The sequence below is a fragment of the Ambystoma mexicanum genome, chromosome 1p, assembly GCF_040938575.1.
Source record: "Ambystoma mexicanum isolate Mex_15411 chromosome 1p, UKY_AmexF1_1, whole genome shotgun sequence".
Lineage (NCBI taxonomy): Eukaryota > Metazoa > Chordata > Amphibia > Caudata > Ambystomatidae > Ambystoma > Ambystoma mexicanum.
Genome location: NC_090921.1, coordinates 708,828,144 through 708,849,615, shown reverse-complemented (window position 1 = coordinate 708,849,615; position 21,472 = coordinate 708,828,144). Strand labels below are relative to the sequence as shown.

Here is a 21,472-nt window from a genome sequence, read left to right as displayed (position 1 = left end):
GCCCCCAGAAGGGATTCCTGAGACCAGGTGATCAATTGTAAGTCCAACAGTGGACTCAAAGCTTTCTCCACAAACACCTTGAAACTGTAGGTTTTGGTACCCTTGATATAATGTCCTTACAGTCTTATGCAACTCTGAGGTGCACAAGTAGTTACCCTTATCACAAGATCATAGTGGTCCCAGTCCCACGTACCTCTGTGCGTCAGTCTCCGAGCTACATGTGTACTCCGGGGGGTAGTAAGGAGGTGGAGGTACCGGCGGAACAAACTCCTCAAATTCCAGGATGCTGCGTAGGAACGTCTCCTGAGGTGAGACACACTCCAAATTGACTGAGGTTGATCTCTGCGGCACCAGCTGAGGGGGCAAAAAGAGAAACTGGTCACCTCACCCATGCTTCCCCACTTGCCAACATGTAAGAGACCATGCAATACACGGTGGAGAAAGGTCATCAACCACAGGGAGACGTACACTGCGGACAAGGGGTTGCATGCAGAACTGGGGGCCAGGGGCCGTCTCTGGAACAAGAGAGCTTGTGCAGGAAAGGAGAGTGGCACTAGAGTGATACGAGGAAGCAAGCGTGGTGACAGGAAGGTGGTGCTCTGAAGTTGGAGTGGAGAGCGGATGCAGAAATGATGACAGTAAGAGGGCACAGTTACTGTATTTCTATATTGATGAGTGTTGCTTTGAAAGAAGATTGATGAGTTTAGAGTCAGCAGGCGCATTTGGTGAGGTGGCGTGCAGGTGGATAGGAGTTACAAATGGAAACGTCAGCCGGTGTGAGGAGTGGAGTACTAAGTGAAGTGGAGAACCGTTCTTTAAAGCAGGTATGGTGAGCGAAGTGGGGATTGGTGTTTAGAGGTTGTAACCAGGGGTCTGAATAAAGTGGTGAGGGGAATGCTATGAAGCCATGGTAAGTGAAGTGGTGCCCAGGAATGGCGAGTGAAGTGATAAACACATTGGTTACAGGCATGATATGGGAAGCGGGACGCAGGAGATGCGATGTGGTAATTGTAAGGCGATCAACTTACAACTGCAATGTGTATAGTCTTGAAGCGGTGTAGAGAAGTGAGTGAAGATGTGAGCGGGAATACTGGGTTGAGAGATGAATAGGGTTGATGAGAGGGATTGGTGAGCTGGAGCGGTACGTGCATGTATGTGCAGCACACTTACAACATGAATGATATCCAGAGAGAAGATCTGGATGCAGCAGAGGACAGCCGACAAGGTGCAGATGATGGTGGAGAGTATGGTGAGACCACAAACACTGAATAGGAGGTCCTGGAGCACAGGGAGCAACGTGGACACAGCGCAGTGTAAGTACAGGCGGCAATGTGACTGCATCACAACGTGAGTACAGAGAGTAACACGACCATAGCATGATGTGAGAACGGAGAGCCAAGCGAGCGCCGCCCAACATGAGTACTGACAGCAATGTGAACACAGAGAGCAACCTGAACAGAGCAAAGCAACGCAGAAGAGTCCGACCACAGTGCACTGAGCACAGGGGTAGGCTCCGCTCCAGTGAGCAAAGACAAAAGGTATCATCATCCCCACCTGGGGCTGTTCAAATCAATGACAAGACCACTGTTCAGCGTTTCCCGCCAGCGGTCTCTCTCACACAGACACATACACTACACTACCTGACTAGCCCAGTAACATTACATAACATCACAAACACAGTTAGACAGACACACATACAGGTACAGATATAAACACACAAACACAAAGTACTGTGTTACATGCTATATTCAGACATGGGGGTGAAAGCAAGGATGCCCAAGACATGACAGCAGTTACCTCTTTGGCAGTATTCCATGCTGCCACAGCAGGAAAAACATCTACCAGCAAGGAGAATGGTCTCAAAACATTAAGTGCCAACTAATTCTAACATTTCAAAATGGAAGCCGAGGCATTTGTAACTTTCAAAAAAAGAAAGTGTTGTCTTATAACGTTATTTGTAACTTTCTGCTCCTTTTCTATTGGACGCCCCAACAGATATATCAGTTAATATGGGAACGGGAGGTGACCCTCGAGAGCAAATCGCAAATCAAAGTCCCAAGAAAATGAAGGCATGTAACCTTCCAAATGGCAGCAAGGAGTTTACATATAGGGAAAGGGAGAGCCCATGTTAGGGAGAATTCTCTGTTTAGGCTGAATTTCCTAACCTAGTGAGTCCCCCAGCAGCTTTGCTGGATTTCTGGAGTTTGTTTTTTCCATCCTGCCAAGAGTGAGACTCTTTTCCTCCCACTCTTGGACATGTATGTGTGTAATTCCTTCGAATGTCAATGTGTTCTATGGGCTATGGGGTCTTTTACTCCATAGGGTCTCATATGTTTTTCTATGTGTGTTACACCGCACCCTACGTGCCGTACCACGGGGGCGTCCTAGCGGACCCCCACCATAGACTCCATACCCGGGGACTGACTACCGTCTCCCCGGGCATGTAAAGTCACCATTGGCTTTACTAGACCTAAATTTACGAACAGAACTAGTACAAACCATCTTATTGTGGACGTACTAGTAGGGGTACTTCGATTACTCCTGGATCTGTTACTCGAGGGGGCGCTGTCCCATCCCCCCTCGTCGAGTTTTGGCTGGTGGCAGTGGAAACTACTTGTTATGTCCGACCCCGAACATAACCCTATGGGATTCAACCCATTGTTGGAGATTGATCCTTTTTCTTGTTAATCTCTAACGTACCACCGGTCTACTTATCTTAAATAAGTTTATCGGATGGTATTTTCTGCCAGAACTCGGTTTGTAAAATGGCGTCTGTGTTCGTCTCTGTGACTCCTAAACCAAAGGTTGAGCCCTTTGTTCCACTTTTGGCGGGCCTCTGTACAGAGACCCTCCAAAGTGGTGCCATTCTGTCTGGGTTACCCCAGGGGTGTGGGAGGGGGTTTAGGCACCCTGGACCGAGTTACCTTGCCAACTCCGATCGCACTCTGGAGTGATTGGCCCAAGTGGTGAGCCTCCCCGCTCACCACTTAGCATGTGTTGATTGACAGCTAGGCTGAATGAATGGGGGTTTTCTGCATAAAAGCAGGGCTTTTGGGACTGGATCTTCAGAAGTCGCCACAGGACCTAAGAATCCGACGAGGGTACGCTGAGCCGACCTGCACGACGACACCTCCGTTGGAGCCCTGCGGAACCGACTCACCACTTCCCGACGACAGAAGAGAGCTCCCTGCCGGAGAGTCTCTTCCCCTGACTGGTGGGAACAACCAGTCCCCTTTGCTTTTTATTCACCTCAGGACGCAGTGGTCGAATTGCCCGTGCAGAGCACCTCGGCAACCGGATAGCCACTACCCCTGTACCGCGACCAAAAGGTGGTGCCTTGTGACGGAGCACTCCGCGGCTGGTCTCTTCCCTGGTGGTGCACCGGACTTCACTTTTCTTCGACGACGAGATCATCTCTACTCTTGGCAAAGACCCGACGAGCATCCACCACCAGGAACAACTGCCCCCGCCGGAGCTGCCCTCCACAACAAGGTACCGTGTCCGCCTGGCTTCCCTTTCGATCGGTTCGAGTGAGGTGTCTTAATCCTCTCCGTTCCGTTGGGTCGCCTCCAAGCTTTTCTCGTTTGTTGTTCTGAACTGGTTCAATCTGCCGATAACATTTGCTACAAAGACTTGAATGCATCTCCACTAGAGACTTTTTGGGACATCGCGCCTTGGCTCTCTCCGAGTGGGCCTGGCCTCTGAACTTTACGATCTATTGTGATTCTTGCCTTCTTGCCTTGCCTTTTATCCGTGAAGTATTGAACTGTGTTGATTTCATAACCTGCCTATCTTTTTCTCTCCCGTCCTAACTAATATTAGAGTGTCATCTAGGTTGAGGTATACACCTCTGTCTGAAAATAAGTGATACCGGTAGAACCTAGACTTGTCAAGATATTGCTAGGGGGATTGATCGTTTTCTGCTTCGTAGAGTAATTGTGTTTTGATTTGTTTGCCGTGAATTTGCCATAGTGTTTTTGATGGATGTTTCGTTATAAATAAATACCTTAATATCTTTACACTAAGCTTCGTTGCGTGCTTGCTTGTCATGCTGTGAAGAATTGCCCTATTTTGTATACTCCACATACTGCTCAACTCTTCTTGAGGGAAGTTTGACTGCTCAGCCACAGCTACCAAGTGAATCTGTGTGGTACAGACTGCTACCAAGTGGGTTCACCGCCAAACACCTGTAGTCCTAAATCTTTTGCAGTGGTCCCAGAGGGAACTGCACAGGTTTCGGCCTAACAGCCCACAGAAAAGAAAAGAAAGCTGTCCAAAAACAGATGGAAAAGCACCTAGCTGCCCAATGAGGAAAGGAAGGTTGCCTCACAGTGAGGACATGAAGCTACTAGGGAGAGACTACGATTGGTTGTTTATAGATCTGGGTTCGATGAACACTACGAATGAGAGACACTGATCTGTTATCCAGGGACGTCATTTCACCAAAACGCCAGTGGTAGAGAAAGTGACATCATACGACCCTTGACCTCTGATGACATCACAGGAAGTGATGTAATTTGAGCCCATGCCGAAGTAATATCACAGGAAGCAATGGAACACGACCTTTCACCCCTTGACCAAACAGGAAGTGGTAACATATAGCATTGTTCCTAAGTACAGTACGAAAAATATGGTTACAATATCACTATAATGTATATACATTTCATACACGGATGGATCGCCATATGTATCGTTAATATCAGCGTGTATAGGCCCATATTACCAAATTACTGTGAATGCAAGCAGATGTCCATGGCCAAATGATAATTATGTGTTATTATATAATTATATAGCACTTGCACTTAAACGCTTTCTATAGAACAAATATACATACAATATCGCCCAACCTGTGTTGGTACTCATTTATCAACCTCAGAAGGATGAAAGGCTGAGTTGAGGCGTTTAAGATCAGATTAAATCACTGACTCACCCCCTGAAGTGCGCCTGGAATAAACCTTTAATGAATCTAGCAATTATTGTATAGAATTCCAGAAAGAAAAATTATTTGGTATTCCGATTCTTTCTTATTTAGGGTCACTGCTGAAAGTGTTCGACTTGTCGAACCCTGTTTTATTTTTGTGTGTTTTTAAGAGACCTGAACAAGAAAGCCAGCCACTCCAGAAGCAAAGAGCCACATGGCGCTGGCCACAGCCCAGGAGCTTACATTTAATAAAACATTTTTTTAGGGTAGCAAGGGAGACCACAGGGGTAGCAATGGAGACCTTAGGGGCCACAGTTGTGACCCCTGGTGATCCTAAATGACATCCCTGCTGTTATCTTCCATAGGGCGTGATAAGGCCAGGAGGCAGGGAACTGATGCCTGATGATAAAGCTGAGCGAATGATGAGTGTTTCAAATGAAAAGTCTGATAAATGCAAGAGGTTGGAAATTGCCTTTGCACAGCTTGATGACAAAGGAGTGCTTCGGGGGGAAGAGTTTGTAAGAAAACCAAAACGCGGGAAGGGTGCAAAGATTTATGACAAAGCTGCGAAACGGACGTCTACCTCTGATGAAACGTCTGTGAAAAAGTCAAGAGCCTGAGAGTTGCCGCAGATGCAGAACTTGACAACAAATCTGAGACACTGAGTTCCTCTGGCATGAAGTTTGTGATGAAGCCAAGAGACTGGGGGTTGCCCATGATGCGGAGCTTGAGGGCAACGCTGAGCCACTGATTTAAAAAAGCCGAAAGACTGATGAGTACCTTGGAGGAAGAGTATGTGATAAAATCAAGAGGCTCAAAAATAGTCTCTGATGCAGAGCTTGATGGGGCAGCTGAGAGATTGATAAGTGTCGTTGATGAACAGTCTGCGATAAGGAAGCTGCAAATGGTCTCTGATGCAGAGCTTGACTGCAAAGGATGACTATGATGAAGGATCAAGGCGGTACGGCAGGCCTTATCTTACTGGACCTGTCGGCCGCTTTTGATACTACTGATCACTCTCTTCTGCTCCTAGGACCACAGAATGCGGGCATCACAGGAGAGGTTTTGGAATGGTTCCAGTCATTTCTGGTTTCCCGTTCTCAATTGGTGTCCCTCGCGTCGTTTAGGTCTTCGCCTCAAAAGGTGACCTGTGGAGTCCCGCAGGGCTCAGCCCTTTCCCCCCTGCTTTTCAACAAATATATACAGCCACTGGCAGCCCTGATTCACTCATTTGGGCTTAGCTTTTTCTCGTGCGCAGATGATACCCAGATCCTGTTTAGGCTGGACCTGGGGCAGGCGGGCACTGCGGCTCAGTTATGATCCTGCTTGACAGCAGTGGGAGCCTGGATGGGACTAGTTGGCTCAAACTTAATGGTGTGAAGACCGAGGTCCTGATCGTTGGCCCAGTGGGCGTGTTCAAGAACTGGATCAAGGACTTCTGGCCTTCAAAACTGGGGCCTCTCCCTACTCCAGCCCAGGTGGTGAAAAACCTTGGGGTGAACATGTCAACCTCTTTGAAAATGGACACCCAGATAAATACGGTATATGGACTGGACTTTCTCAAGTGAAAGGAACTTGGGAACATTCTCCCCTTGATTCCAGAGGATTTTCATGCACAGGTAATTGCAGCTTACCTTAATGGGAGCTTATAATACTGTAACGCAATGTTTCTGTCTCAGCCAGCCCACCTGCTGCATCAGTTGCAGGTCCTGCAAAATGCAGCGGCCCGTCTGGTAAGAGGTATCCTGTTTGGGCGGCATGGCACTAACGCTCGGCGCCAACTCCATTGGTTGCCTGTGCAGGCCCAAATTCATTTCAAGATACTGTGTATTATCCATCGGGCCTTGAGTGAACAGGGTTGTTTAACCCTACAGGAAAAAATTCAGCAGTACGGTCCAGACTGGGCACTCCGCTCGACAGGGGCATGACTGATGAAAATACCCACCTCTATGATAGGCAGTCAGGCTTTTTGTATCGCGGGCCCCATACTGTGCAATACACTTCCTGCAGGTAGCTGCGGCCTTCAGGATTTTGGGCTTTGAAACAGAGTCTGAAGAACTTTCTATTTGCCTAAATATCTGTATCTGTCCTGACCATGCTTGTATAGTGCCATGACGCATTTGGTGAAAGATCTCTCCATATATGGTTGATTGATTGATTGAAAACCGACAGACTGATGAGCACCACTGAAACTGTGACCATCAGAAGAGGCCCAGAGGTTGGAGCCAAGTCTCTGAAAGACTGTGATCCTGATGAAGAACATTTAGGTTGAAACCAAAACCCTAAAAGACTGAATGTGACAAGAAACCTGGTGGTTGAAGCCAGACTCATGACAGACTGTAAGCCTTACAACGAACTAACATGGAGGCCAAGTGGACTGGACTCAGAAAGTGTGGTTTATGGTAGTCTCTATTTTAAAGTGACCAGGATCAATGCAAAATGCCAAATTTAATGAAGTCAGGATGATTTGCCACACAATTTGTTTTCTGGAAATGTGGCTTCTCCACAGCAGGTTTAATGAGTTGTCTTTGTTAGAACCACAGTTCGGCACATTCATTGACTACCACCTGGTTGCAGCCTTGCAGGCCTTCTTCATAAGCAACTTGCCATACAGTTACAGTCTCCTGCCCTTTCACTATTTCACAAAAGAACAAAGTGTGCTTTAGTGGTAACTTCCAACTTAGAACAACAACTTCACAAAGTTTTGTTGGCATCAAACTTTAAAGGACTTTCGGGAGAAACAAGGAATACCATTAGCAAAAGGCCAACACCTGTCTGTGCCTGTCCGTGACATGCCGTGCCGTAACCGACCCCCTTTACATCGAACATTGAATAAGAGTCACCTCCACAGACTTGATCCACACTCCATGACCGCCACGATCCCTCACCAGAGCTCACAATTATTTTAATGCTCGAAAAAATGCCCTTACTTTGACTCAAACTTCATCGGCTATCCTAGTCCACAACCTTGAGCTCTTCTGCCAAATTTGCAAGTGATTTAAGGTACTATTTACAATTAACATGACTCAAAAACGCTCCCACCATTAATGCATACTAGTCACGTACCCATTGTATATATAATCTTGCCTGCCGTATAGCAGAAGTGTAAGAATTACCCACACTGTAATAATCACTGTATACACTGTACATTTAGATTTCAACACTTGCAAATACTGTTTATATATGCCCTGCCCGAACCGCCCAACTTGATTGCTTGTAATTATTAATGTCTGTAATCGTGAATGCTCCGTCTAACCCACCCTAACTGGGTCATACCACCCGCACCGTAATGAATATTGAATAAAAATTGCAATTCAGATTGTAACTGTCCAGATTGTGTAGCCCCTGCACCCCACCACCCTTACCACCCGCTTTCTACGCCCTTCTTCTTCCACACCCTCACGCACCCCACTGCTCACGCAAATGTGTCCCACCACAACCAACAGACTAGCGCCATTGCCATCGTGCCAACTCACATCCACCGCTACCACACTGCATTTCTTCATCTTCTCCTTAACTGTCATTTTAACCGCCCCCTGGCTCAACAGCAACATGCCTCCCACTCTCACACACCTCTCACCACCACCTTCCCAGTCTCACGCCACCACAACCCTCATGCAGGCCACCTGTCCTAGCCACCACACTGCCAAATTAGATGATCAGAACCTCCTACACTCTAAGCACCTCAGGCTCAGAGCACGCTCAGAGCTGAATGTAAACCCATGCACTCCTCTCACCACACACCACAGAAACCACAGACTAAGCTCTCACACCCCCGTCATGTCCTCACACATACGGCAGACACAAACACTCCAACTGCCCCGCCGGCCCCACTCCTCCCAAACCCCCCTGCTCACCTCTACCAGCCCTAAACGCACCCCTCACAGACACACCGATACCACTCCCACTTGCCCTGCTATTAATGCCCACCCCAACCCCACCCTCAAAAAGCCAACTCCTAACTATGCCCTCAAATGTGCACTCATCAACGCTCGCTCTCTCCCTGCACACGCACGTGAGATTAATGACCTCATCACCTCCCATGACCTCGACCTACTGTCTATCACGGAAACCTGGCTCCATGAAGCATCTGGCCCAGCCATCTCTCTTGCTCTCCCTCAAGGATACTCCATCCTGAGACAGACCTCTAAGGAGACTCTCCCCATTGGACCCTGCAACCAGCCATGGGAAAACACTGCTGACCTCCTCACTGCCAAACTAACATGATCTCCCAACTGTACCATAAATATTCTGATCACATTCAGACCACTCGGCACAGCCCCAGATTACCAAAAGCACCTCCTCCAAATCATAGGGAACAACTTAAAGAGCTCCACCAAATCAATCCTACTTGGAGACCTCAACCTAGGCCTGCATGACCCAGAGGAAAAAGCAGCCTCCTCACTAGCCAAGGAACTCATAGAACTAGGGTTCACCCATAGAGTCACAGAACCTACCCACTGTAAAGGTTGTTCCATTGATTGGATTTCAGATCACAACTGCCCTTCCTCCATTACCAATATCTCAGCCCTCCCCTGGACAGACCACCATTGTGTCCAATTCACTATTCCAACCAGTTCTATTACCAAAATACTCTCTCAAGCCCCATCAGCTAAAGTCAGAAGCTCCAAAAAACTAACCAAGACCAACCTCCTCCCCTTTCTTGACATCCCTGAACTTAAACCACCCTTTGACAACAACCCCACTTCTCTGGCCAACATATATGCCCACACCCTCACCCAAGCCATTGAATCCATAGCTCCACTGGAAGAAAAAAAAAGAAAAGAAATCTATGCACACCAACTCCTGGTTCACAGAAGAGCTATCAGCCTTACGCATCACCAAACGCTGGGCCCTTGCCAAATGGCAATCCACGCCTAACCAGTCCACTATATCAGAATTCAAAGATATCTCATCAACATACAAAAAAGCAATATTTATAGCCAAATCAGAATCATTCAACCGCAGAATCTCCTCAACCAATTCTAAAATATTCTTGATCTTCAAAGACCTCATCACCACCTCCACCAGTCCAGACAAAATCGACGGTGCTCTAGCATTCAGGCAGCCCTCTTAAACAAAGTCGAGCTTCTCCAAGATAAAATCCAATTACAGCGCAGGACAGTTCGCCTACGCCAATCCCACCTACTCTTCTTCCTGAAACCCCTCTCTTCTCCTTCAGAGAAGTCACAGAAAAGAAAGTTAATGATCTCCTCCAGCTCATCAAACCCTCCACATGTAAAGGGGACATCTGCCCACCAACCATCATCAAAGAGTGCTCCGACGCACTAACCCCTATTATCATTGCATTTATCAATGCCTCATTCTCATCAGGAATAGTCCCACAAAGCCTAAAAGAAGCATGGCTCCGTCCACTCATAAAGAAACGCTCTCTAGAGCCCATGTGCCCCAACAACTACTGCCCCATCACCACCATCCCCTTCCTCCTCAAAATCCTTGACAAAGCTGCCCACAATCAAATCCAACACTACCTTGAATCAAACGCCATTCTAGGCAAGAGGCAATCAGGCGTCCGCAAAGGACACGGCACAGAAACAGCCCTCTTAGATTTAAAAAAAACAAATTACCAAAATAATGGGCAAGGGCAAACCTGCCCTCCTGCTTCTCCTAGATCTCTCTGCTGCATTTGATCTTGTTGACCACAACATCCTGACCAACGCAGCCCACTTTTCAAATAAACCCACCTCATGGATAACCTCTTTCCTAGAAGGAAGGGCCATGAAAGTCTACTCCGATCAGGCCAATGCAGCTCCTACCACCATCCACTGTAAAGTGCCCCAGGGATCATGTACTGTGCCTACCCTTTACAATTTATTTAAAAGGCCACTTTTTGACATGCTGGACTCGCTCGGCATAGCCTACACGAACTATGCCGACGATACTCAAGTCCTCTTCCCTCTCATTGGCGCATACGACCAAGACGCAGCTGCACTCCTTCGAATCTACACGACCATCCAAACTTGGATGGCAGCCAACGGTCTATGCCTAAATGGGGACAAAACCGAGATCATCCTCTTAGGTCCCAAGGAAATTCTGCCCAAACTCAACCTGAAATATAACCACTTCACCATTGATAACACTAACATACCTGTCACCACTTCAGTAAAGACCCTTGGAGTCTACATTGATTCAACCCTCTCTATGACCTGACAGGTTAGCGCCGTTGCCTCTGCCCACACTACCAAACTAATAAATGCCATAAAACCCTTTCTCGCCACTCAAAACTGCCTCTCCATCGCCCGTGCCACAATAGGAGCAAACCCTGATTACTGTAATGCTCTCCTTGCAGGCATCTCAGCAAAAAACCTCAACAGGCTCCAAACAGTACAAAACATTGCGCTCCGCGCAGCCCTCTGCATCCTCCAAAGAGACCACATCTCTCAGGTCAGGCGAGCCGCCCATTTGCTCCCAGTAAAGGAAAGGATCAACTTTAAGATACTAACCCTAATGCACAAATGCATCAATCTCACTGCCCCATCCTACCTATCATAAACCATATCCAGAGACACCTCGACACGCCCAAAAAGAAGTCACCACACTAATCAACTCCGCATCCCATCTGTCAAAAGAGCAAATGCCAGAGGCATTGGCTTTCCTCACATTGCACCCGAACTATGGAATGCCCTACCGAATACTCTCAGAGATTAACCCTCCTTCTACACCTTTTGCAAATCCCTCAAAACCACTCCATTCAACTAGCCACTTCACTCCCACACACTATATGTGGTAACCAAGTTGAATGATTCAATGGAACTACCAAGATGTAATGTATCCCCTGATGGTTATGTAACCACCATCCTATGGAACCGCTAAGTTGTAATGTATCCTCTGTTAGCTATGTAACCACTAAGCTCTCTTTATCCTCTGTAACCAGCAAGACTTTCTGTAACAGCGCCACGATGCTTAAGGGCTGCTGCATGCTTTAAAAATGCTAATAAATAAATAAATAAATTAGTGCTCTCTGGGACTCCTCTGCAGCTATGCTCCTCTCCCTCTGGATAGTCTTCTCCAGAAAGGCAGCCCATTTGCCACCTTTCTTTCCCCTCTACACCAACAGCCAAATAGTGACCAGGAAATGGTCTGTGTCTCTGTCTTGGCTGAGGCAATGGATGTTTATATCATCTGATGATCTATATTTCACAACAGATGAACAGCAAGTCTTACAACTCTTGGGTTTCCCAATATTCCCCTCTTGCCTTGGGCAATGTTGTTGTATTGGTATTGCTGGGTTTTTTAATACTCTTGGCTTGGTTCTCACTAAAGCTTCTCCAGGTGATTTGTGTGCCTTCCACCAACTCACACACTTGTATTCACAGTCACTTTGGTTCAATAACTGCAACTTTTGTGGTTTTCGAATAGTTCGGTATTCAAAATTAGTATTATCGCTTCTTTCACTCACCCGTGAGTGAAACTGCCGTGAACAAGTGGACAGCGATGAAGCACTCCGGAGTCACTTGCAAGCTTGGTGTTCGCAGGTCTTCTGTTGTTGTGGCTCTTTGTGACCAGAAGAACACCCTTCTCTGGTCCACTTCTGCTCACACAGCTTCCTCTGCTCCGTAGACGTTCAGGTGCAACCCAGCCACCTGAAGCCTCAAAAGAGGGCACACTTTCCTCGCTGCTTCTGCTTGCCGCTGTGCAAATTCTGCAAAACAAGCCTTCAGTGGGCAAGCATCCATTTCTCACGCTTTTGCAGTGCAACCTCTGCAACAAGAGTATCTCGAGGTAAAGATGCTCTCAGGACCCGCCACTGCTTTTGGCTTTTCAGTGGTCCAGGTGCCTTCTCTCGCATCCAGCTTCACTTTCCTCTGCATACATGGCCCGCACTGCTTTCTCCTCCCTTGCTGCTCTTGTTGCTCCTGCTGCTTTTCCTGCTCCTGCTGCTTTACTGCCTGCACCTCAGTCGGCTTTTTAAGCCTGTCAGTCTTCCTCAGGTGTAGGTAGTTTACACTAATTAGCTGACCGCTACTACAGCAGTATTCCTCTGCATCCTTCTTTCTCGTCTCAGTACTGAGGGAATTATGGGACTTGAAGTCCCTACCAACAAAATTAATTTTTCTAAAATGTTCTACTTTGCAATAGGCCATTAAGACATTGGGATTTTGGGGGAAATTAAACAAGGGAGTTTCCCTTTCTTCTCCGTCCACCCACATGTACCCTCGACTTGAGCCCTGAATCCACACATGAAAGCAGGTATCTTGTTAGCGGTAACGCACATCATCATCGGAAAAAAAGAAAATTGCAGCCAAGAAGATTGATCTCAGAAGACGACAAAGTCCAAACAAACACCAATATTGCAAAATGATGGCCAAGGTATTTGTAACCTTCCTCTACCTTCCAATGTGACATGGTGCATATATAGAGAATATGGGAAAGGGAGATAGCTTTCAAGATTAAGTCATCAATCATATTACCTAGAAAAGCAAAGAAAGAACCCTAACAATTGGAAGCCAGGAGGTTGCATTTACGAAAAGCAAGAGGCCACAGAAGAGAGAGAAGTAGTCCATAGAAAGAGGGAAGAACACATAGCTGCCTGATGCTGAGAGGAACGTAGTCTGACCATATGAGACTCTGACTCATTGTTTCTTTATAGGCCCAATGAACGGCTGCAAGTGAGAGACACTGATCAAATATCCATCATGGGGCATGATAAAGCAAAGAGGCTAGGGGATGCCTCTGATGCAAAGTTTGATGAGAAATCTGCGAGAATGAAGGGGGTCTTTGATGAAAGGTTTCTGATAGAGCTAAGAGGTTGGCAGTTGCCTCTGATGCAGAGTTTGATGGCAAAGCTTAGAAACTGATGAGAATCTCTGACAAAAAGTCTGATGAAGTCATTGGGGTGAGAATTGTCTCTGATGCAGAGCTTGATGACAAGGCTGTGAGAGTGAAGAACATATCTGATGAAGATCTGTGATAGAGTGTGAAAGCTGCCTCTGAGGTAGAACTTGAACTTGATAAAGAGTCTGTAATGAAGTCATGGAGCTGGGAATAATACCTGTGTGAGAGCTATACTGCAACGCTGAACCTCTGAGAGACTTAGATCCAGAGAACCTCGAATTTGAAGCCAAACCTCTGAAAGTCTGGGAGCTTGACAAGAGCACATATAGGTTCAAGATAAGCTTCCGCAATACTTTTATATATATTATGAAGCTTACATTGAAGCTTGAAGTTGAAAAAGCATTTGAGATACTGTGGAACTGACAAGGAACCTAGACTGAGGAAGAGCCTAAAGGAAAGCCACGTCCCTTTCACATTTATAGAGTAAGAATGAATATTTGAGACCTAAAAAAACTGAAACTTGACTTTACTGTCTGACATGAAGCTTTTTGCAAAATATTCATCACAGTACACACACAATCACACACACACACACACATTCTCACTCCCACACACAGAACACTTTGCTGCACTTTCACTGGCTCACCGACTCCAAGAAGTGTAGCTTGAGCCAATGCAAGGCACTGACCAAAATGAAAGCAAACGTGCTAAGAAATGGACCTGGTACCAGAGAGTCACATCCAGGAAATGGGTAGGTGTGCAAACCCGACCACACACTCCCCTCCAATGTATACTGCACACACCAACAAACCACACTTAGGTGTTGTTGAAGGTGTCAAAACAGATGACCTTAAAGGAAGCATTCCACATTGACATGGTACTCTCCCGTGCCATGTATGGTTGCAAAATGACTCTTAGATAATAGGCCTCCAGTGATAAATCACAGGAAGGAGTTATGGGAGGTGTCAAAACCTAAACATGCTGAAGGAACAAGCCACAGTACCAAGCTACACTCAGAGTTGTGGAAGATTGCCCTATTGACCACCCTCAGGCAACAGGACACACAGACAAATCCCACTGAGGTGTTAGGGAAGATTGCAAAGCCTGATAATCCTGGGGGAAAATGCCCATTGTGTAATCACACTCCTGCTAGAACTAATGAGCTCTGCCCTCAGACACCTCGACAGTCCAACTCATCTCCACCTGCACCCACACTGACAAATCACACTGATGTGTGATAGAAGGTTGCAAAACATAACCAGCTTGAGAATACTCTCAGAGTAACAAATCATAATGAGGTGTGGTCTAAGAATTCAACACCTACCACATAGATGGAACAGGCAAACATAAAGAAATTACACTCAAATGTTGCGAATCCTAACCATAGTTCCCGGGATGAAACCCCACCTGAACTCGGACACCCTGACAGACCTCACTCCGCTCCCACCCGTACTAGCAAAAAATGATTAGGTGATGTAGAAGATTTCAAAAACCAAAAACCCTGAGGGAACAGGCCAATGCTGACAAATCACACGTAGATGTTGGGGAAGGCTCCAAGTCCAGACAGTAGCATAGCCCGATATTCTCTATAGGGAGGGTCGGCACAGTATTCATGTGGGTCTGGTGTGAGGGATTCCCATAAAGTAAGAGAGAGAGAGATTTATTTAATTGGAGTGATTTCTTTTGCCTGCTTCCTTACCCTCATGTTATCATAAATGGTAGATGTTACCCATTTTATCAACTGCCCAGGGATGAAAGGCAGAAAGGACCCTCCTACAATTTGAACATAGGCATTTAGGTTCCACAAAAATGTCTGAAGGTTTACGTCTATGTGAACCTAGCACCACAGGATCAACCCTCTGAATTGGCCTGCCCTCCCTTGGTTCGTTCTTTGCATTGTACCTGTTTGTTGTACTGCATTCCGTTCTTTGCTTGCTAGGTTTAGTCTATGGGTCTCATTACAAGTTTGCCAGTGTCTGTAATGGAAGTTTCCCACTGTTTTCCCTGTAGCGCCAAATTATACATTTGGAGGATAAGTGGAAGATTTAGCTCCAAGAATTTGCTTTATCTCTAAAAATCCACAGATTTACCATGCAGTAAATCCACTAGCAGTAAATCCCCACAGAGTCCTGTGGACACCAGAATTGGGGCATTACCACATCAATGACATTTGTGATGTCATCTTTGATGTCATGGGTGTTAGTCCTTTCAGTGCATACTGGTAGCGCGAGTTATGGTTGCTTAACTTACCATAACTGGAGAATTTATGAGGTTTTTCAGTTTTACCTGTACCCATAACGTCCCTGTAACAACATTTTTCCATTGAATTTCATAGGTTTTTATTAGTGCAACTTAACCATAACGTCTCTTTAACTAGGTTTTTTCATTGAATATATATATATATATCTAGATTACAGGACTGAGTCGAGGAAATGGCTGCTTAAAGCACAGACGGGGCACTTACATGCTTGATGTTTTCTGGCTAGGCTTCTTCTATTTTAATACTATATTTTTTATTTTTTAGAGGCCAGTGGTAGCCAGCATTGCCAGTATGTATTATATTATTTTGGAGGCTTCTTATTGGCTGATGTAACTTTTAGTCATTAATACTCATAGACATAGTATTTAATTATGTCGCAGCCTTAGATGTACGTGATTTTTGACATACACTGCTTTACTCATAGCGCGGTGCATTCATTTCTATTTTTTCCTCCTCCCGCCATTCTCCCCTTTTTCGCTTTTTCCTCCCTAGTTTATGTAATTGTAGTATTCGGGCACTCTTTCTAACATTTTGAACTACACAGTACCTTGACAATGTATTGATGACTGTGGTGTGTACTTGATTTTCATAGTACACATTATACCGAGGTGTTTTAAACTGTTTTAAACTGTTGTAACATGGCTGGCAATTGTTCACTACACATTACCTTTTTGTGGATGGGGACTTTCTATGCACTTGTACCATAGAGTATGTTAAGCATTTTTAAGGAGTCCTTCTTCTGTGTTATTCCCTACCTACGTGAACAGAATACCACGAAACGCGTCATCTGCCATCCAGGTTTTCCCTTTTATTGCACTTTTATAATAAAGATATTTTTGTGCTGCCTGGACCTGCTGTCATGCCTTTTACTTGCTGAGACTGGACGTCCATTTCCCAGCTGCTCTCGGGAGTGCAATCTGCTGGATTTGCCCTGTTTCAGGGCATTTTCTTTTCGTTTGAATATATATATATATATATATATATATATATATATATATGTGTGTGCGGAAATAACAGAATGCATCATTATGTGACATAAATGTCAAGTGGTTGATTATGTCATACAAGCGACATTGTGAGACCCTTCGCTTGTGAGTTGTTGTACTTTAAAGGATTGGACACACCACAGAATTGCCTCTGAGACAAAGTCACGATTGTATTCATTGCTTTCCTCATGCTGGCAGCATTTTGTTACACATAGCATGCATAACATTTACATTTTTGTGTGCACCTAACAACCAGGCTTGCAGGCTCAAAGGCTGTCAGAAACAGGTCTGAACATAGCCAAGCTGGGGCCAGAAAGTCAGGCTGGGCCCTGGTGTAAAAAGGGTGGGCATCTACTAACCCTGTCTAGGCCACTGAGTCTGGATGCTATTCAGACAACTATCCACTTAGGGAAATGGCATGAATCAGAGCCAACATGGTTCTCTGCAGCTTTGGGGTGAACTGGCGGCAGTGTTCATGTTCCAGTGGGGTCCACATGAGTCGGGTTTTGCATTCATATTGTGGGGAATTAGGGTCCGTGGTGACAGGCATGTGCAGCAACTGCTAGTATCTAGTCCCTAACATTATATTTGGGTTCACACTCCCAAGATGTCTGTTTCTTTATATGCTGTCTCTTTTGATTCGGTTAGATGGCTGGGAAGATTCGAAGAAGTTATCTCTTCTGCGTACTTCCTTCCTGTTTTTTTAAGGAAGCTGTGAAGAAAGGAAGTCACATTGCAACTCTTACTGGTACTTCACCTCCATGGCTCATGTGCTATGGCTTCTCACTTGGACTCTGTATGTCTGGTCATGCGAACATGGACCGCAGACCTTCAATGGACTGGCGGTTTTCTCCCTGGTGGATTTTCCCTTCGGATTGTTCGAAAGGCAGCAGAGTGGAATCGTGGAAACAGCGTCCATTCCTACATACCAAGAGTTGTCATATGGCAGAACAGCTCCCGGATCCTGAAAAGTAGTGGTACCCAAATACTGTTTGTTTGTTTGTTTGTTTTATTATTTATATTGCGCACCAGACCCGTGGGTATCAGGGCGCAAAGCATAAGACAACTTACAGCTTAGTTACACAATTAAAATACAGTACAATATGATACAGTGCATGTGATTTACAACAGAGTAGTGAGAAACACAGGCAGGGGCACAGGTAGGGTACACAAAGTACGTCAAAACAGAAAAGTATAGTCATACATACATCAAGTTCGAAAGCACAGCAGCAGCAGCATCAAAAGCAGAAAGGTAAAATTGTGCATACTTCAGGCTTGGCTGCGGAGCAACATGACATTGTTAGGGAGAATTCTCTTATAAGGCTAATTTCCCAAACCTAGTGAGTCCCCCAGCAGCTTTGCTGGATTTTTGGTTTTTTTTTTCTCCTGCTAAGAGTGAGACTCTTTTTCTGCCACTCTTAGGCATGATTTGAGTATGTCCTTTGACTGTGAATGTGTTTTATGGGCTACGGTGTCCTTTACTCCATAGGGCTTCATGTGTTTTTGGTATGTGTGTTACACAGCACCCTCAGTGCAGTAACACAGGGGTGTCATAGTGACCCCCAAACATAGACTCCATACCCTGGGACTGACTACTGTCTCCCAGGGCATGTAAAGTCACCATTGGCTTTACTAGTCCAAAATTGTGAACAGAACCAGTACAAACCATCATAGTGTGGAAGTACTGGAAGGAGGTAATTAGATTGCCCCTGGGTCTGTTTTCGAGGGGGCACTGTCCAGTCCCCCCTTGTCGAGTTTCTGGCTGGTGGCAGTGGTTACCAAGCAAAATATTCCACCGGAATATTTCCTATGGGATTTTCCCATTGATTTTAAACGCACCACTTTTTGGTGCAATGTTAATGATACCGCTGGTTTATTTATTTAATATTAAATCAACGGTTGGGTCTTTTTGCCAGAACTCTTTTCTCAAATGGCGTTCGTGTCCGACTCTGTGACTCTCACCAAGGTCGAGTCCTTTGTTCCACTTTTTTGGCGGGCTTCTCCACAGAAGCCCTCAAAATGGTGCCACTCTGTCTGGGTTCCACAGGATGTGTGGGGATGAGAATTGGCACCCTGGACTGCGTTGCCTAAGCAACCCAAGTCACACTCTATTCTTATTGGCGCAGTGGTGAGCCGCCCAGCTCACCACTTAGCATGTTTGAGTGACAGCTAGGCTGTTGAATGGGGGTTTTTCTGCATAAAAGCAGTGCCTTCGGGACTGGAACTTCAGAAGTCGCCACAGGACCTAAGAATCCGAAGAGGGAAGAAGCTGAGCCATCTGCAACCACGACACCACCGGTGGAGCCCTGCTGCAACAAACTCACCACTTTCCCAACGACAAGAGAAGATCTTCTGCTGGACGAATCTTCTTCCTTTGAGCTGGTGGGATCAACCATTTCACCCCTTTCGGCTTCCAAAGATGTCTCTTGGTCAAATCGCCTGTGCCAAGCACCCCGGCGGCCGGATAGCCAAGCTTCACCACTTTGACTGCGAATAAAAGGAACGCATCTTTTAACCAATGAACTCCGCGGCTGGTTTCATCCCTGTGCAGTGCAACGACTCCAAGTTTCCTCCTCGATGAGATCCTCTCTTCCCCTGGTCGAAACAACAAACTGCATCCACTGCCAGGAACAACTGCCACCGCTGGAGCTTCCTCTCTCTTTAAGGTACTGTGTTCTGCTTGGCCTCTCTTTCTTCGGTTTGTCCAAGGTGACCCTTAAATCCTTGGCTTTCCAACTGGGTTGGCCCCAGACCTTCTAACTTTTGAACATTCTGCAAAGACCTTTAGTGCATTCTAAACTGTGTGATCTTAGGCACATTTCACTTTGCTCCATTTAAAGTGGGCCTGGCCTATGAACGTTGGCTCTACAGTGTATACTGCCATTACTCCCTTGCTTTGAACTTCTAAAAGTGTTGGGAACTGTTTTATTTTTATGTCCTGCCTTTTTCTCTCTCTTTAACTTAACTATTGGAGTGCCGTTTAGGTTACGCGCTCACATCTGTTTTAACAAGTAGTGGTGTTTTAACTCTGACTTGTCTAATAGTTATCAAGGGAGGTGTCTATACTTTACCTGACTGTGTTTTAACTTGCTTTTGATTTAGAGTGCTAGTGTATTTCCTAAAGTGTGTTTTAAATAAATAATTATATACTTTTGATACAAAGTTCTAGTCAGTGTTTGTTTGCTCTACTGTGTTTTTAGCCCTATTGTGCACACTCTATTTACTGCCCTACTCTTCTTGAGAGACGTCTGACTGCTCAGCCACAGCTACCCAAGGGAACTGCACAGGATTCTGCCTAACAGACATAATTAGAGGAGGGGTCATATACAATGGCTGGCCGAGAATACGTATAGTATAATAGGTAGGTGGCTATTTATGCAGTTATTTACAAGGTAGCAGAAGAGGGAGCAATTATTTGTGTCAAGAACGGGCTTTAACCATTTTATTAGGTTTTGGCGGAAGTTCGGGTAGGATTGTTCTGCTCTTAATGATGGGGGTAAGGAGTTCCAAAGTTGGGCTGCCTTGACCGTGAAGCTATTACCACCGACTCTGGATAACTTGAATCTTGGGACTTGGAGTCAGTTAGTATTAGATCACCTGGTAGTTCTTGTAGATGATTTCCTGATGGATCTTTCAGTCAAATAGCAAGGTGCTGCGTTGTTCAGGCGTTGTTCAGGCACTTGTATGAAAGTGAGGCAACTTTTAAATTGATTTTGTCCTGGGTGGAGAGCCAATTATTAGCTCTTCTGATCTGAGACATGTTTTCCCTCCTGGAAATTCCAAGTGCTGCTCTTAAGGCATTGTTCTGGAGGAATTGGATTTTTTCAATAATTTGTTTGTTAGCTCCTAAGTACAGTACATTACAATAGTCAAGCTTAGGTAAAATAATTGCTCTAGCCAGGGTAATGCAACTGTTGTTGGACAAAAAGGGTTTACCTTCTCTGATCAGTTTGCAAGTGTAAGCCGTGGCTGAAGCCATGGCAATTGCTTGCTGAAGGACAGGGTAGAGTCTGGGTATACCCCTAGAGTTTTCACTTCCTTAGTAACAGTGATGATTATTGTCGATGTTGAAGGACGCGTAGTTAGGGTTCGGTTTTTTGAGGGTTGAAGTCATGCCCAGGATGATGATCTCAGTCCTATCGTCACATAGTCCGTGTGTGGCCATCCATGCCTGGATGATGAGATATACCCTATTCATTAAGGCCAAATCCTTGTCATAGTCCCCAGTAAGTGGTAGGAGGATCTGAGTATCATCTGCATAGTTAGTGTAGGTGGTACCAAGATGATCCAGATCATCGAAAAGGGTTTTTGTGAAGATGTTGTATAGGGTAGGTGAGACACATGAACTCTGGGGCACACCGCAAGTGATAGGGATGGGATCTGCAGCTGCTGTGGGGGAGAAGACTCTCACAGTCCGATTATTTAGAAAAGATTGTATCCATGCTATGGCTTCTGCCGAGAAGAGAGCGGCAGAGTTCAGATGGCTGCATAAGACCCTATGATCCACAA

At 45.8% G+C, this 21,472-nt stretch overlaps 1 protein-coding gene across 5 annotated transcripts in view; it reads right to left on the bottom strand.

Moving 5' to 3' along the window:
• ENTREP3 (endosomal transmembrane epsin interactor 3) overlaps positions 1-21,472 on the bottom strand; it is a 528,225-nt gene that overhangs the window by 162,142 nt on the left and 344,611 nt on the right. For all 5 annotated transcript variants that reach the window (XM_069650116.1, XM_069650112.1, XM_069650115.1 and 2 more), the window contains one exon: positions 194-354. In XM_069650116.1, coding sequence (XP_069506217.1) covers positions 194-354 — 161 coding nt within the window. The remainder of the gene's footprint in view (positions 1-193; positions 355-21,472) is intronic.